Raw genomic sequence first — 17,069 nt, forward strand, 5'->3', positions numbered from 1 at the left:
CTCGGCCTCCCAAAGTGCTGGGATTACAGGCTTGAGCCACCGCGCCCGGCCTCAAACTTGTTTTTAAAAAAGAAAAAGGTAAAAGGAAAAACAAACAACCATTTTTTCGTAACAAAACATTTAAACCATTTACAGGAATTATGAGTAATAAGTATCTGAAAATAAATTTGCATTTTTGAAGTGTTTCTTCAAGGTTTTTAATTTCTTAAGGATATTTTTTAATATTAACAAATTTAAATATTTATTTAAATGTAACAAAATTTTTTAAGCAGGATGATTTCAGAGATGGTTTTAATCTTATATTCCTAGAATGGTGTTATTACAATACTCCTTGTAAGATTCGTGTTCTTTTATCAAGATTTTCAAAATAATCTCTGACTACATGTTGTTTTAAAAAAAAAAAATCATCTTTATATTCTTGAAGTTAGAGAGCCAGACGAGACACATTCAAGGCAGCCTGGTAAGAAGCCCAGAAAGAACCTCAGAAGGGAGCAATATCTCTGTGGGGCATCATGATTCCAGGCATGGGTCCCATTCCCACCAATTTGAAAACTTGACTTTGCCACTTCATTCGAGGATCCTCAGGGTTTCAAGGACAAGCTCATGTTAAGTCACCAAGGCACCCTATATTTGTTTACATCATTAGGATAGTCTCCTGGTGACCAAAGTGCAGATATTTTCCATATAGGACACTGCCTTCCTGGGATCAGAGCACCTGGGAAGCAAGATTACCAATCAGAAGCTATTTTAGCAAAGGGGCTCAGACAGCGGTGGGAGATGCTTTCCTCAGACGATGCCAACCTTGATGACCTAGCTGAGCAGCACAGATGACCCTCCCAGATTCCTTCTCTACCACATTTAGTTTTTCTCTTAAAAAAAACAAAACAAAAAAAAAAAAACACTGGATCAAACTCCAACTTCTTACTGTTTGGCTTCTCATTTTTAGCTCTCATACAGACTAATATCCTTCACTGACATCTTTTTTCCAATTATGTTATAGAATTGTTTCATTTATAACTTTTTAACTGCAAGAATCAGGCATCCTCATCAGGATCAAGGAATTGCACCCTCATCATTTTTGCTGAATTTAAATGATTCCACATCTCTTCAGCAACCCACTTACTATTGTCTATTATTTCTAAAGGTGACAAATGTCACCCATTATGTATTGAAACTTCTAGTTTTATTCTTGGATGGATCTTAGTTACAGGTTCTGTGCCCACCCCCTGCTGTCTCAAAAGACCCTTCCACACAAGCACCATTGAGGTGATCAGAATCTGCCATTGGAAAAGTAAAGAGATGTACTTTTAGGAAAATACAGAGCTTATTAGAATTTTCAAGTCTAGGGATACTGAAAACTCAAATAAGCCTCTGCTTTCATAACTCACTTTTCAGACTTTAATTGATTACTTGCTCTGTGTTTGGACAAAATTCTAGGCACCAACAACAAAAGCATATATGTGAAATTACACTCATTAACACAAACACTGAAAGTAGGCAGAGTTATAAATACCAAAATTGTAATTTCATGAGTTCTACTTTGTGTTCAGAGATGGTTCTATTCACATTTCTGCTATTAACTATGAACTCGTGTATATCTCTTAGCCCCCAGGCGCCAGTCTCGCCCTTTGTTAAGTTACAGTTATACTGATGACTCTATAGGGCATCAAATATATTTATATTATTTACTCTTATTCAAACAAAAGGGGGGATACAGGATTAGTCATGTGTTGCTTAATGAAAGAAATATGTTCTGAGAAATGCATTGTTAGGCAATTTTTTTCATTGTGTAAACATCATAGAGTATACTTATGCAAACCTAGATGGCATAGCCTACTACACTCTTAGGCTACATGTAATAGCCTATTGCTCCTAGTCTACAAGCTCATACAGCATGTTACTCTGCTGAATACTGTAGGAAATTATAATGCAATGGCAAGAGTTTGTATATCTAAACATAGGAAAGATACAGTAAAGATATGGCATAAAAGATTTTTTAAAATGGTACCCATGTAAAGAGTGTTCACCATGAATGGAGCTTGCAGATCTGGAAGGTGTTCTGGGTGTCAGTGAGTGGTGAGTGAATGTGAAGGGCATTACTGTACACTACTGTAGACTTTATAAGCACTGTACATATAGGCTACAGTACATTTATTAAAAACTTTCTTCAATAATTAACCTTAGCTTACTATAACTTTTTTACTTTATAATTTTTTTTAACTTTTTGACTTTTATAACATTTAGCTTTAATTTTTGACTCTTTTATAATAACACTTATACAAACAGCTATACAAAAACATTTTCTTTCTTTGCATTCTAATTCTAAAAGCTTTTTCTATTTTTAAGGTGTGTGTGTGTGTTTTTTTTTTTTTTTTTTTTTTTTTTTCACTTTCAATATGTTTTGTTAAAAATGGAGGCACAGACCAGGCGTGGTGGCTCATGCTTATAATCATAGCACTTTGGGAGGTCAAGGCGGGAGGATTGTTTGAGCCCAGGAGTTCAAGACCAGCCTGGGCAACAGAGTGAGACCCTGTCTCTATTTATTTTATTTAAAAAATTAGAAACAAAAATTTAAAATTTAAAGACACAAAAATATACATTATTCTAGACCTACACAAGGTCAGGATCATCAATATCACTTTCTTCCACCTCCACATCTTGTCCCACTGGAAGGTCTTTGGGGACAATAAAAAACTTAGAGCTGTCATCTCCTATGATAACAATGCCTTCTTCTGGAATATTCCTGAAAGACCCACTTGGGGCTAGTTTAGAGATAACCTTTTTTATAGTAAGTAGTGGGAATACACTCTGAAATAACAAAAAGTATTGTGTAGTAAATACATAAAACAATAACAAACTCATTCCTTGCTATTATCAAGCATTATATGCTATACATACTTGTATGTGCTGTACTTTTATACGACTGTCAGCACAATAGGTTTGTTTACACCGACATCACTCTAAACACATGAGTAATGCATTGCAGTATGATGCCACTGGGCAATAGGAATTTTGCAGCTCCGTTATAATCTTACAGGACTGGCATTGTATATGCAGTCCATTGTTAACCAAAACATTGTCATGCAATGCATGACTGTACATAAGTTCAAAAGACAGTTATATTTCTCTAACGTAATTATTTTGAGTGTGCAATTTTATAAAGATGGAAGTTAAATATACAGTTTTTAACAGTGCAATGTCATAATATAAAGTTATTCTTATATGTATTATCTTTATAGGTTCATTCAAAGAAGATAATTTTAGCATAATATGGTTACACGCCACAATTTTGGGTTCAAATTAGTGTTTTAAGAGAATAAAATGTACATGAAAACATAAATACATAGTATAACTAAAGGAAGATTTAGAAGTGAGATGATACACTATTAAGATCTTCAAATACCTCTGGGTGAACTTCTACTTACTTGGAGACGGTAACTGATGTGTGATGTGTCAGAATTTTAGTGATATAATAATAGAATGAAATAATGAGCTCTCCATCAACAGAACTGTTCAAGCATGAGCTAAATAACCATCTAGCAAGGAGGTTAGAGACTGGATTCTTTCAAAAGTGGGAATTTAAGTTTCCATTAAGTTCCTTTTACAATTTTAGATTCTTTTTCTTGATTTTAAGATCCATAACTTTTACTTTTTAACATTTCTGAAATCAGGATGCATCTTAAAATTATTGAATAAACATTTAATGAAGTGTTTCTTTACTTTTCCTAAAAAGTTATTATTTAATTAAGGATATGCCTTAGAAATGAGGAAATATAGTAATTGATAGTATCTGGCTTCAAGTTTAAAAAAACTAATTCAGGTTAGCTGAAGAGAAAAGAAAACTGGAACAGGCTGAGAGCAAAGCAGATGGTATTTACTGTAAGGATATAGAAGTGCCTTGTCAAACTCAAAAAAGCAGAAAGCTAGCTGGACTTCAAAGTTTGCTTGGAGTCAGGAAATGAAAGCCAAAAAGAACCCAAGATTTCCTCTCCTTGCTGTCTTGCTTTATACATCTACACTTTATTCTTTCTTTGCAGATTCACTTATTTCACATAAAGATGGTTTTGACACAGTTTGTATAACCTACAATTCAAGATTTATAAACTTCAAGACTAAATAAATTAAGTTTGCTGAACTAGGTTCCCTTAGTTTCAATTCTAATACTTATATTGGCCAAGTTGGGTTAAGTTTACACCCTGATTCCATCAATGGTGGTCATAGTGCGAAGAATCACAATAATGGGACAGCCAAGAACCTGCCCTGCCAGCCAGCAAACTGTCTTCTGTATATTGTCTTACTCAATGAATTAAAGGCGAAAACATCTAAAATAGAACGGCCTAAAGCAGCCCTTCCCTTTTTCCATTCCTATTTTCTAAGTTCTACAAATTGTGTGAAATGCTTTTATGGATGAGATGAACCCTTTCCAAAAGAGATGTTCAAGCTCTTGCTAAAGGCTTTAATCTAGATTTCATAGGATTTTGTGAAAGTTAATTTCTAAGATTGGCATTTTTGGAGCAATAACACTGCTTAGATTATGAGGTGTCAAAATTGGCAGAAATAATCATAAAGTTCAATCCTAGCATTTGCAGGGAAGGTTTGTTTCCATATCTACTTGTATTACAGACTGATTTTTTTTTTCCTGTTCAAAGTGATAATACTCTGCATCATTGAAGTGATTGTCATCCTCATGCTGATCTTCCTCAGGAATCGAATCCGAGTCGCCATTATCCTGCTGAAGGAAGGAAGCAAGTAAGGCCCTTAATGTAGAAACTCAGCTAAAGTGTATCAGTCAGTAAAATCAGTCACTGTCCCTTGCATAAATATCTCACCTATTTTCCTTTTAAGATCACTTTTGGCTGGGCGTGGTGGCTCACGCCTGTAATCCCAGCACTTTGGGAGGCCGAGGCAGGCGGATCACCTGAGGTCGGGAGTTTGAGACCAGCCTGACCAACATGGAGAAACCCCGTCTCTACTAAAGATACAAAATTAGCCAGGTGTGGTGGCGCATGCCTGTAATCCCAGCTACTTGGGAGGCTGAGGCAAAAGAATCACTTGAACCAGGAGGCAGAGGTTGTGGTGAGCTGAGATTGTGACATTGCACTCCAGCCTGGGCAACAAGACATTTAAAAGAAAGCATCTTCCATTCAGGAAAACTTGTTCAAGTTCACACTCTACCACTTATTAGAAAGATCACCACTAACATGTCCTTTAATATTCCCAAGCCTCAATAATCATAGGGTAAAATAAGTGTAAAACCTATTCAGTCTATGTATTAGCAGTTTTTGAACACCAAATATGTGTTAGGAGAATGACACATGTGAAAGTAAGTGACAAAGTGCTATATAAACATTAGCTAGATTACATGTTACATTATTTTCATACTGCATCATATGTTCATATTAATGGTTGAGATTATTTGCAAAGCTTTAAATCACCACAGTTCTATAAAGTCAATTATATGCTATTGCCACTTCTGTCTGAGTGATGTAATTTTCTAATAGACAGGACAACTGATTCTAGGAGCACCAGACTATACATTTCATATCTAAAGCTCATAATTTAGGAACACTTTATACCAAGAGTCATTTTTATTTTTTAAAAGTTACAAAATAAACACTAAATCTTTCATAAAATTCATGCCAAGAGCTAATAATGCCTATAGTTTCCACACTATTCCAAAAGGTCATTCAAGAATAATACTGTGAACTTTTTAATAATGCATGGAAGTAACTGGGAAATCATTATTATAAAGCCAACAACCCATGCTCTCTATTTAGTGTGATGGAAACTACATTGTTAATGACCAAGAACCAAATTATTTTTAACAGTCTTTAAGGATTATTTGAACAAAATTACCATATTATTATTTTTATTATAATAGTGCCACCTGAAGTCACTGGTTTAAATAGTTAACAAGCAGTTAGTTAAACTCTCGCTCCTTCCCTCAATAACCTATCATTAACCACTGAAAACTACTGATTTTCTGTGTTTATTTCTTAAGTAGTATGATATTGTGCAGTTCACTGTAACTTGCTCTACTTGTTTCACTTCTAAATGTACATTTGTGTGAGTATATGTGTTTGTGTTGAAGGGCCGGTAAAACTGAAACAGACTGGTAGTTTGCTCAGGGGGTAATAAGGACTGAAATAAATATGTGTGAGAATATAGGGTAAACCTAAGGGGACACAATAATTCACTTAACAGCAGTGTACGAAGAAAAGAGAAAACAGGATAGCTTAAATAGTGAGGGGAGGAAGGTAGCAAATACAAAATAATCTAAGCATCAATGCATTAGGAGTGATAAGATTTTCATCTTATTTCTCAATGACCATATGAAGCAGTATGGTGTTTAATCCAGTGTCATATGCTGAAAAGATCACGTAACAGAAGTCATTAGAAGTAATGCAGTCAGATAGTGAACATTTCACAAGCCATGTCCTATTAGAAAATATCAAAGAATTATTATCCTTGATAATTATATTTTATAAAATTGCATTTTAGAAATCATATTTTCAAATATAATTTGAATGTATAATTTAAAAATACATTTATGCCGGGCGCGGTGGCTCAAGCCTGTAATCCCAGCACTTTGGGAGGCCGAGACAGGCGGATCAGGAGGTCAGGAGATCGAGACCATCCTGGCTAACACTGTGAAACCCCGTCTCTACTAAAAAATACAAAAAATTAGCCGGGCGAGGTGGCGGGAGCCTGTAGTCCCAGCTACTCCGGAGGCTGAGGCAGGAGAATGGCGTAAACCTGGGAGGCGGAGCTTGCAGCGAGCTGAGATCCGGCCACTGCACTCCAGCCTGGGCGACAGAACGAGACTCCGTCTCAAAAAAATAAATAAATAAATAAATAAATAAATAAATAAATAAATAAATAAATAAAAATACATTTAGCTGCAAATAGACATTATATATTCCAAAGAAAAAAGAATAAGGAATTACCTGAAGGGTTGCTATGTGGAAAAAATGGTAAAATGGTCATTTCTTCCCCAGAAGTTAGAGGATATAAGTTGCAAACAGGCAGATAAGGAAGAAATTTCTAATACCTTGATAAGAAAATAGAATAAGCCATGTCATGTAAAAGTAAGTACCCATTACTCAGTGTGTTCACCGAAGGCTAGTGAACACATTCTGAAGAAGTATAGGGGATTCCTGAATTAGTGGGCCATTCCCACAGTGTGACACATGATCTTCAAGGTCTTCTTCAATTTTAAAAGTCTAAGAATCTAAACAAAAGGAAGAAGTGTCATGGTTACAATGTATCAAGTCTTTATGGATCAGACAGTAGCAACCAAAGGCAGGAACATTTGAGGGACTTTAGGCAGGAGTCTAACATGTGCATCGGAAAAACGCCTCAACTTACTTTTAAAAATAAGTAAATAAATAAATAAAAATGTAAAACCAACTGACAATATGCCAGAATGATCACCAAAAAAGAGTCCGTGGTTATTACCAGTTTTCTTAGAATTAATTCAGTGTAAATCTTATTTTAGTTTTAACAATCATTTTGAATTTCAACTATTTGTTTTATTTCAGAGCCATTGGATATGTTCCTAGTACATTAGTCTATCCAGCTTTAACTTTCATTTTGCTCTCAATCTGTATTTGCTACTGGGTCGTGACAGCCGTGTATCCTTTGGTAACTGGCCTCTTTAAACCTCAGGTTCACATGACTATTCGTGAACCAGGAGTTTGTGTTCAGTGTTTTCTATCCTTGGGAAGATGAGGAATGTACTAAGAAATAACTAATTTTTTTTCCCCAAGCTCTAAAAACGTTTCAATCTACTGACTGAATTTCCCCTAAAATAGTTCATATTGTAGATTTGTTTTATTTTGTCTCCACATGATATTGCTCCTTAGCAATAAGCCAAGAAAGCTCCTATACATTTTACTGTTTTTAAGGGGCCGCTCTGTGCAGCTGGCCCACATTACATTAATCTAGGCCTGAAAAATAGATGAATATCATTAAAATATTATGCATTTTTGAAATTAATTTCTCATGCACTTTTGAATTGTCTGTATTCTTTTCTTGTCCATTTATTTTCAATCTACCAGCAAATAGTTTAACCTTAATGGAGTCTATTCAGTTTCTTGGCGACATCAGGGGTACCTGTGTACAAAGTCATAGCTCCAGAGGGGCATTGTATACATGAAAATCAAACCTGTGACCCAGAGGTAAGTACAAGAAACTCTGTCATTTACTTACTTCAATATAGACTTCGGCTGTAATTCATTTTGTAGGTGTTGTAGGAATTGTCCCGAAGCAGAGATCCTATGCACTGATGGGGACAACTATGTGCTGAAGGGGAGTGTGCGTCAGGTAAGCAGGAGAGTATTGAAAACAGTGGGCACAATGGAGAGAAAGCACTGTATTTCCTGAGTGTGCCTGTCCTACCATATACCCAAGACCACAGAAAGTAGGTATGGTCAACAACAACACTGATAAATGTGAAATTATAGTGGGTGCAGATTATGAGCACTTGATGAAAAATGGGATACTTTCCAGAGCTCATTAGAGAATTATATAAAGTGACATAACAGAAAATAGAGGAGTAAGAGCAGGAGCTAAAAGAGAAAAAACAGGACACACAATTAAGGGGAAGAGGAAAATACAGGGAGCTGTTATCTTGGAGTGACGTTTAATATTATGTCCTTGTGCTCTTTTTTCTGAATGCAGATTTTTAATACAACTGAAATTGCCAAAGCTTGCCCTGGGGCTCTGTGTAACTTTGCTTTCTATGGTGGAAAGAGCTTGTACCACCAATACATCCCTACCTTCCATGTATACAACTTATTTGTCTTTCTCTGGCTTATAAACTTCGTCGTTGCATTGGGTCAGTGTGCCCTTGCTGGTGCATTTGCTACTTATTACTGGGCCATGAAAAAACCTGATGACATCCCACGATATCCACTTTTTACTGCATTTGGGCGAGCCATACGGTAAGTTCCAAGTTGAAACCTATACCTATCTTGTCAGTTACATTTGGTGTGCTTGTAATGCAGTCTTGGCTCATTAATTCAAGTGGCAAGGTACAAATGAAATTAAGGTACGAATCAAAATTCATGGATGCCCATTGGTTTTGTCTGGTTTCACAGCCAGTTTTACAATCCCTACCCAAGCCAATTTCCTTCTAAATACTATAGGTTATTAGAGAGAGAAAGAGATAGAGGAGGATACCAAATGAAAGATCAAGGATTAACTTGGCTCTGTGTCTCCATTGAGCAATACAAACATCCTATTTTATGATGATAGACTATTGGTGTCATTTATGCTGATGAAGGGTAAGACAGATATATATGGCTTAAAATCCTCTGTAGAGACCTTTATCAATCTAAATAAGAGAGTGCAAAAGTCTCTTTGTTGTTAATCCTTCTGCAGATACCTTTTACTTGTGAAAATTATTCAATTAGCATCCTTTTAAATAATAGTATTAAGTTTTAACTTATCCTCATTTTATTTTTGTGCAGATATCACACAGGATCCCTAGCATTTGGATCTTTAATTATTGCATTAATTCAAATGTTTAAAATTGTCCTAGAATACTTGGACCACCGTCTTAAACGTAAGATTTCAGACGTCCTGACTTCTGTGAAGATAATCAATTGGGTCGGGGGTCAGAGGAGACCTGATGATTATAACTTGGACTAGGGTAATAAGGATGAAAGGGCATGTTTGGGACCTGTTCTGTTCTGAAGGAAAACCAGAGAGAGCTTGCTGAAGGAGCGGATGTCAGGGGAGGGGAGGGACAGTGGTGAAGGAAAGAGAGAAAAGGTGTGTGATCCTATTCATTAAGCTGTGGAAGCCAGAAGAAACAAATTTCAAAAAGGAGATTAAGAATTATGTTTTGGCCGGGCGCGGTGGCTCAAGCCTGTAATCCCAGCACTTTGGGAGGCCGAGACGGGCGGATCACGAGGTCAGGAGATCGAGACCATCCTGGCTAACACGGTGAAACCCCGTCTCTACTAAAAAATACAAAAAACTAGCCGGGCGAGGTGGCGGGTGCCTGTAGTCCCAGCTACTCGGGAGGCTGAGGCAGGAGAATGGCGTGAACCCGGGAGGCGGAGCTTGCAGTGAGCTGAGATCCGGCCACTGCACTTCAGCCCGGGCGACAGAGCGAGACTCCGTCTCAAAAAAAAAAAAAAAAAAAAAAAAAAAGAATTATGTTTTGAGATGTTACTGTTGAGAAGCATGATGGAGATGTCAGGTTGGCAGCTCCAGGTCTATAGTTCAGGTCAGGTTAGGCTTAAAATATAAATGTGGGTGTCATGGGCATAAATCTTCATACCTGATATATATTGTTTACAAACACATACACTTTGCTTGGAATGCACCTTAAAATATTTTGTTATTAATATCAGAAACAGATTTGAAAAGGCACAAAAAAGCTGGAAGACTCACACTTCCTGATTATAAAACGTATTATAAATCTACAGCAATCAAAAGAGTGTGGTACTAGCATAAGGACAGACATATAGAGGTAAAATAAAACAGAAATCCCGAAACTAACTCTCACATATAAGACCATTCAATGGGAAAAGGTCAGTCTTTTCAACTAGTGGTGCTGGGAAAATGGGATATCCACATGCAAAAGAATGAAGTTCAGCTTTATCTTACATTAATATACAAAAATTAACTAAAAATGGATCAAAGAGCTAAACAAAAGCGCTAAAACTATAAAACTCTTAGAAGAAAACATAAGTTGAAAGCTTCATGACATTGGATTTGGTGATTATTTCTTAGTACACTTGAAGCGTAGGCAACAAAAGAAAAATAAATTGAACTTCATCAAATTTAAAAACATTTATTCAACAAAGAACACTACCAAGAGAGTGAAAAGACAGCCCACATGATGGAAGAAAATATTTCCAAATCATATGCCAGATAAGGGATTCATATCCAGAATATATAAGAACTTCTACAACTCAACAGTAAAATAATAAGCAACCCAGTGCAAAAATGGACAAAGAACTTGAATAGACATTTCTCCAAAAACGATATACAAATGGACAATGAGGACATGAAAAGATGCTTAATATCACTAGTCATTAGGGAAATGCAAATCAAAACCACAATGAGATAGCACTCCATACACATTAGAATGGCTATTATATATATATATAAACAAAGAATAGAAAACAGAAAAGAACAAGTGTCGGTAAGAATATGGAGAAATTGGAACCCTTGTGTATTGCTGGAGGGAATGTCAAATGATGTAGTCACTGTAGAAAACAGTATAGGAGTTTCTTAAAAAATTTTAAATATAATTTTATATGATTGAGAAATCCCATATCTAGATATATATGAAAAGAATTGAAAGAAGGAACTCAAACAGATACTTGCACATCACTGTTCATAACAGCATTATTCAGAATAGGCAGAAGGTATAAACCCAAATTCCCATCAACAAATGAATAAACGAAATGTGTTATATACATACAATGAAATACTATTCAACCTGAAAAAGGAATGAAATGATGAACCTTGACAACATCATGCTAAGTGAAATAAGCAAGATACAAAAGGATAAATATTGTATGATTCCTCTTATTTGAAGCACCTAGAAGAAGCAAATTTATACAGAAAAATATATATAATAGAGTTTACTAGGGGCTGGGGGACGAGGGAAATGAGAAGTTACTGTTGAAGGGCATAGAATTTCTATTTGAGATTTTAAAGTTCTGGAAATGGATAGCAGTGATGGTTGTACAACATTATGAATGTACTCAGTGCCACTGAACTGTAAACTTAAAAATGGTTAAAATGGCAAATTTTATATTATGTATATTTTATAACAATACAAAATTTTAAATCTCATTTTAAATGTTGTAATATCATTTATTTTGATTGATAAGGTTCAGCTGCAAAGCATTAATAGATTTAAATATCTCCTTCTCATAGGTACCCAGAACACATTGTCTAAATTCCTACAATGCTGCCTGAGATGCTGCTTCTGGTGTTTAGAAAATGCAATAAAGTTTTTAAACAGAAATGCCTATATTATGGTAGGTAGATTATTTATTATTTACTAAGCTGCTTCTTTGCAATCCCAATACTCATGTCTACATTGCCATCTCTAAAGCACTTTTACATCATGCAGTTGAATTTATCACTATGCTGATATAAGGCCTGTTAATCCAATGCCTGATTCAGGGATATGCTTCCCTAGTTGAGACAGTATCTGAACTATACTTTATTATTACTTTCAATATTTTTTTTGAGAGAAAAAATATTACACACTTTGGAAACTTATAAGTGTGCTGGATAAAAAACAGTTTTGTGTGTCTTTGGCATAGTTTAGTGGGAAGGAAGAGTATTTAATCTATGTTTCACTCTGAGAAGAAAATACTTTCTAATTCTGGAATTTACATAATTTTAAAGAAGAGTCTTATCCTTTTTATGAATCTTGTGTTAGAATGTGTGGAGATTGACAATGTTTGACTGACTTTTGTTTCCTATGGCACTATGGAAAGTCCTACATAAGTTTTTTAACATAAGGGATCCAGAAATATAATTTTTCTAACATTTAGAAAGCTGCAGTATAACCTTTTGACATTTGCTTATTATCACAGTAGCACAGGGTCTGGAAAAGTGATAGAAATAGTTATGGAGATTCAAACAGTCATTAATTTACCTCCAATGAGAGTATTATGTTGAGCCTATTCATCAATAAATCAGGTTTAGTGAAAGGTATTGGGTTTCCTTAAGAGTAATTTTTTATGTAGAGACTACAATATTTAACCTTTTCAGCAATAAACTCTAGCCCAAACATTTTAAAGGCAGAAGCCATTATCTGGAATTTGAGAAAAAGACCTGCCTCTGTTTAAGGCTGTCTAATCCCCCAGAGTTTGAGAGCATACAGCATCAGAAGCACACCTGACTGTCAATGACCCTGAGAGTTGTGTAGAGCTGAGTACACACAGTGTGTCCCACAAATCCACATGTTAGAAAGAAGAGTGGGGACAGCTCTGCAAATGACAGGAATTAATTTGGTTACCTTCCTGTCATTGGATTGTCTTTTGATCTTGTTAGAGTATGTTACTGGCTCCAGAATAATATCAGCTATCTTCCTCAGATTGCAATATATGGCAGAAACTTCTGCAGGTCAGCAAAAGATGCTTTCAATCTGCTGATGAGAAATGTTTTAAAGTAAGTAATCAGGCTGAACATTGTAATTTAACAATTTAATGAACCTTGAGCATTACATCCTTCACATGTTGTTATTTAAAGTATTGGTGGCATTATTAGATATGAATATTATCTTTTAACATGATAGAGATAGTATCTCTCATACTATTAATTTATTTTCATATCTGAGAATTGTTGCTTCCATCATCCACCTGTGTCTTTAGGTCCATTGGCATTTTTTCATTTTTATTATCCCCTCTGCTCAAGAAATTCCCCCAGATGAACAATATTATCATCTTTCCCCCTCCCAGAATTGGTGGAGCCTGAGTGAACAAAATCAGAGAACAATACAGCATCCTGAGGACTCAGGGTGTCTGTAGGCTTCAAATCAGAGACAGAGGCTGACACCACCACTGCAGGGCTCCTGACAGCCCTACAATGCCATCTTCTGTTTACATTAAAAATAAGTCAGAACATCATCCATGAGTTCCACCATCATTTATTCCAAAACAATTGCCAAATACAGTTTCAGCAAAGACACATCAAAATAAACTCATGAATATTTACTGTGATCAATTTCAAGTACCAAGTATATTTTAAACACAAAATTATACTTTCTTTTTTTCTGATATTCAGAGTTGCAGTTACAGATGAAGTTACATACTTTGTATTATTCCTGGGGAAAATTCTAGTTGCTGGAAGTATAGGTAAGTAATCATGATGAAAATAATTTTTAAAAAGTTTGAAAGATGCTTGAAGAACTGCTTTACTACAAAAAACTATATTCCTTTGCAAATATATAATATACATGCTCTACGTTTTCAATATAGGTGTTCTGGCCTTCCTATTCTTCACACAAAGACTGCCAGTGATTGCACAAGGACCAGCATCTTTAAATTACTACTGGGTACCTTTGCTGGTAAGAGTTGGTGTCTGAGTCATTGCAGGCTGCTCTAATAAAAATACTATAGACTGGATGACTTAAACAACAGAAATTTATTCCTCACAGTTCTGAAGGCTGGGAAGTCCAAGATCAAGGTGCCAGCCAACTTGATTTCTGGTGAGGGCCCTCTTCCTGGTGAACAGAGAGACACCCTCCTGTATCCTCACATGGTGGCGAGAGAGAGATTATCTCTTTCATTTATCTTCTTATAAGGACACTAATCCGATCCTCCTCACCTAATCACCTCGTAAAGTTCCCACCTTCAAATAACACTGGGGCTTAGGACTTCGGCAAATGAATTTAGGGGGTACACAATTCACTCCGTAGCAGCTGGGTATTGCTGATTCTGTGATTTATCAGAGATAGCACAATTTTTAAAAAGGAATAGGAGAAATAATAATGATAGCTATAATTATTGGTCTTACTTTATGCCAACCCACATCCTACTTTAGAGACTGGGTTCCTTGGAAATAACCTGAGACAGAAGATTGCATGCAGAAGGTATGTCAGGAAGCTGTCTTCTGAGATACATTGGTAAGAAAGTGAGGAGGGCAGGATAGGTAATAGGAGAAGCTGACCCATGCCGAAGTTACAGCTGAGGCCTCAGGATTGCAGGACATTCTGGCAAAGGGGCTGGACCTTTGTATGCTGCATCAGGCAGTTTTTGATCATGAACTGACCCCTGCATGAGGGTATAACTTTGGGTGAGGCAATTCCCTGCAGGAAGGGCAATTCTTAGTGAGGGAAGCAACCGAGTCATTAGCAGCCTAGATTGCCAACAATTGAGGATGGATGAGGCAGTGTAGATCTGGGTGAAGCCCTGCAGTATCTATCATAATATATTAACTCATTTAACCCGAATGTCAAAAATACTGTCATTACTTACATTCTCCCCTCCCCCACTGCCAATTTTATATAGGAGACACAGAGAGGTTAATTCACTTGTTGAGTGCCTGAGCCGTGATTCAAACCCAGGCAGTACATGCTCTTAATGCTTAATGCTTTATTGCCTTGGTGTACAAGATACTAAAACTGAGATATTTTTGCTAGGTACTGGGGGTGGCAGGAAGAAAATGGGCAGGTCGTCAATGATAGACTGGATAAAGAAAATTTATTACATATACACCTTGGAATACTATGCAGTTGTAAGAAAAAATGAGATCATGTTCTTTGCAGCAACATGGATGGAGCTGGAGGCTGTTATCCTAAGCAAACTGATACAGGAAGAGAAAACCAAATACTGCATGTTCTCACGTATAAGTGGTAGCTAAATATTGAGTACACATAGACACAAAGGGGGAAACAACAGACACTGGGGCCTACTTGAGGGTGGAGGGTAGAAGGAGGGAGAAGATTGAAAAACTAGCTATTGGGTACTATGCTTATTACCTGAGTGATGAAATAATCTGTACACCAAACCCCTATGACACACAATTTACTTATATGACAAACCTGCACATGTACACCTTAACCAAAAATAAAAGTTAAAAAAATAAAATTTTAAAAAGAATTCAAAAGAATATTCCAGAAATAAAAACACTGACATCAACTGACTGAAGAGATACAAAATATCATTGGCAAAATCTCTTTGCTTGATACAAAAATCTGTTCTCTCTTTCTTCTAAAAAGCTGGGCATATGGCCAGAATCCCTGGATTACTGTGTTGAGAAGGGTCGTTCTGTTATCTGGAACACCTATTATAAACTGTTACCCTAGGGAGAAACAAACCTCTGTTTTTTTTAAGAAAAAGAGAGAGGGAAAGAAGAAGGAAGGAAGGAAGGAAGGAAGGAAGGAGGGAAGGAAGGAAGGAGGGAAGGAAGGAAGGAAAGGAAGGAAGGAAGGAAAAGAAAAGAAAGAGACAGAGAGAGAAAGAAAAAGAAAGGAAGGAAGGAAAGAAAGAAAAAGAAAGGAAGGAAGGAAGGAAGAAAGAAAGAAAAAGAAAGAAAGAGAGGAAGGGAGGGAGGGAGAGAAGGAAGGAAGGAAGGAAAAAGAAATGAAAAGAAAAGGAAATAGTATCTCCCAAAAAGAAAAAAAAAGGCAGTTAATGTAATAAAACTTGTTTAAGTCTCAGTACAAAGTATGCAGAAGCATTATCATTGAACTTTTTGGTTTCTACATTAAACTCTTTTTCCCATAGAGAGTACTTCAAACCTTTCTCATCATAGCTTTCATTTATAGCTGCATTATCCTTCTTCTGGACAAAGTAAATGACATGTTGGTTCTCTTCTTTATCCATTTACAGACGGTCATTTTGGGGTCTTACCTGATTGCACATGGGTTCTTCAGCGTCTATGCAATGTGTGTTGAAACAATTTTCATCTGCTTCTGTGAGTATTCAGTATGTGTGTGCGTTTTCCCCCTTCAGTGGATAACTAAAAGGTGAGATGGTGAAGGCCCATGTCCTTAGCTGGCTGGATCTGCTGTTACCTGGCTGCAACCACAAAAAGTGTTTATCTGGAAAGAGGTATTGCTTAGTAGATGTTCTTTAAACCTTAATACCTGAGAAATAAGTCAGATGCAGAGACAAATACTTCATGATCTCACTTACATGTGGAATCTAAAAAAGTCAAACTCATAGAAACAGGGTAGAGGGGTGCTGACCAGAGACTGAAGGGTCAGTAAAATAGAGAGATGTTGGTGAAAGGGTACAAACTTTCTGTTATGCAGGATGAATAAATTATGGCACTCACATGTACAGCATGGTGACTGTAGTTAATAATACTGTATTGGTAACTTGAAATTTGCTAAGCTCTTAAGTATTCTCACCACACACGCACACAAAGATAACTATGGGAGGTTATGGACGTGTTCATTAGCTTGACTGTGGCAATCATTTTACAATATATTCATATATCAAAACATTATACACCTTAAATATGTACAATTGTTATTTGTTAATTATATCTCCATAAAGTTGGAGAAAAAAATTACACCTCAACAAACCTTGGGGAAAAATACACAATTTAAAAATAAATCTTAACAGCTAAGAGAATGG

The 17,069-nt window shown here is 36.2% G+C and overlaps 1 protein-coding gene across 1 annotated transcript in view; it reads left to right on the forward strand.

The window, feature by feature from the left end:
* The window catches only part of SLC44A5 (solute carrier family 44 member 5), a 95,641-nt gene that overhangs the window by 71,487 nt on the left and 7,085 nt on the right, over positions 1–17,069 (forward strand). The window contains exons 9-18 of the mRNA XM_023207172.1: positions 4,650–4,749; positions 7,542–7,634; positions 8,093–8,180; positions 8,683–8,945; positions 9,474–9,568; positions 11,905–12,008; positions 13,079–13,152; positions 13,768–13,838; positions 13,962–14,050; positions 16,317–16,401. Of these exons, the coding sequence (XP_023062940.1) occupies positions 4,650–4,749; positions 7,542–7,634; positions 8,093–8,180; positions 8,683–8,945; positions 9,474–9,568; positions 11,905–12,008; positions 13,079–13,152; positions 13,768–13,838; positions 13,962–14,050; positions 16,317–16,401 (1,062 nt within the window). The remainder of the gene's footprint in view (positions 1–4,649; positions 4,750–7,541; positions 7,635–8,092; positions 8,181–8,682; positions 8,946–9,473; positions 9,569–11,904; positions 12,009–13,078; positions 13,153–13,767; positions 13,839–13,961; positions 14,051–16,316; positions 16,402–17,069) is intronic.

The sequence above is a fragment of the Piliocolobus tephrosceles genome, chromosome 1 (genome assembly GCF_002776525.5).
Source record: "Piliocolobus tephrosceles isolate RC106 chromosome 1, ASM277652v3, whole genome shotgun sequence".
Classification (NCBI taxonomy): Eukaryota; Metazoa; Chordata; class Mammalia; order Primates; family Cercopithecidae; genus Piliocolobus; species Piliocolobus tephrosceles.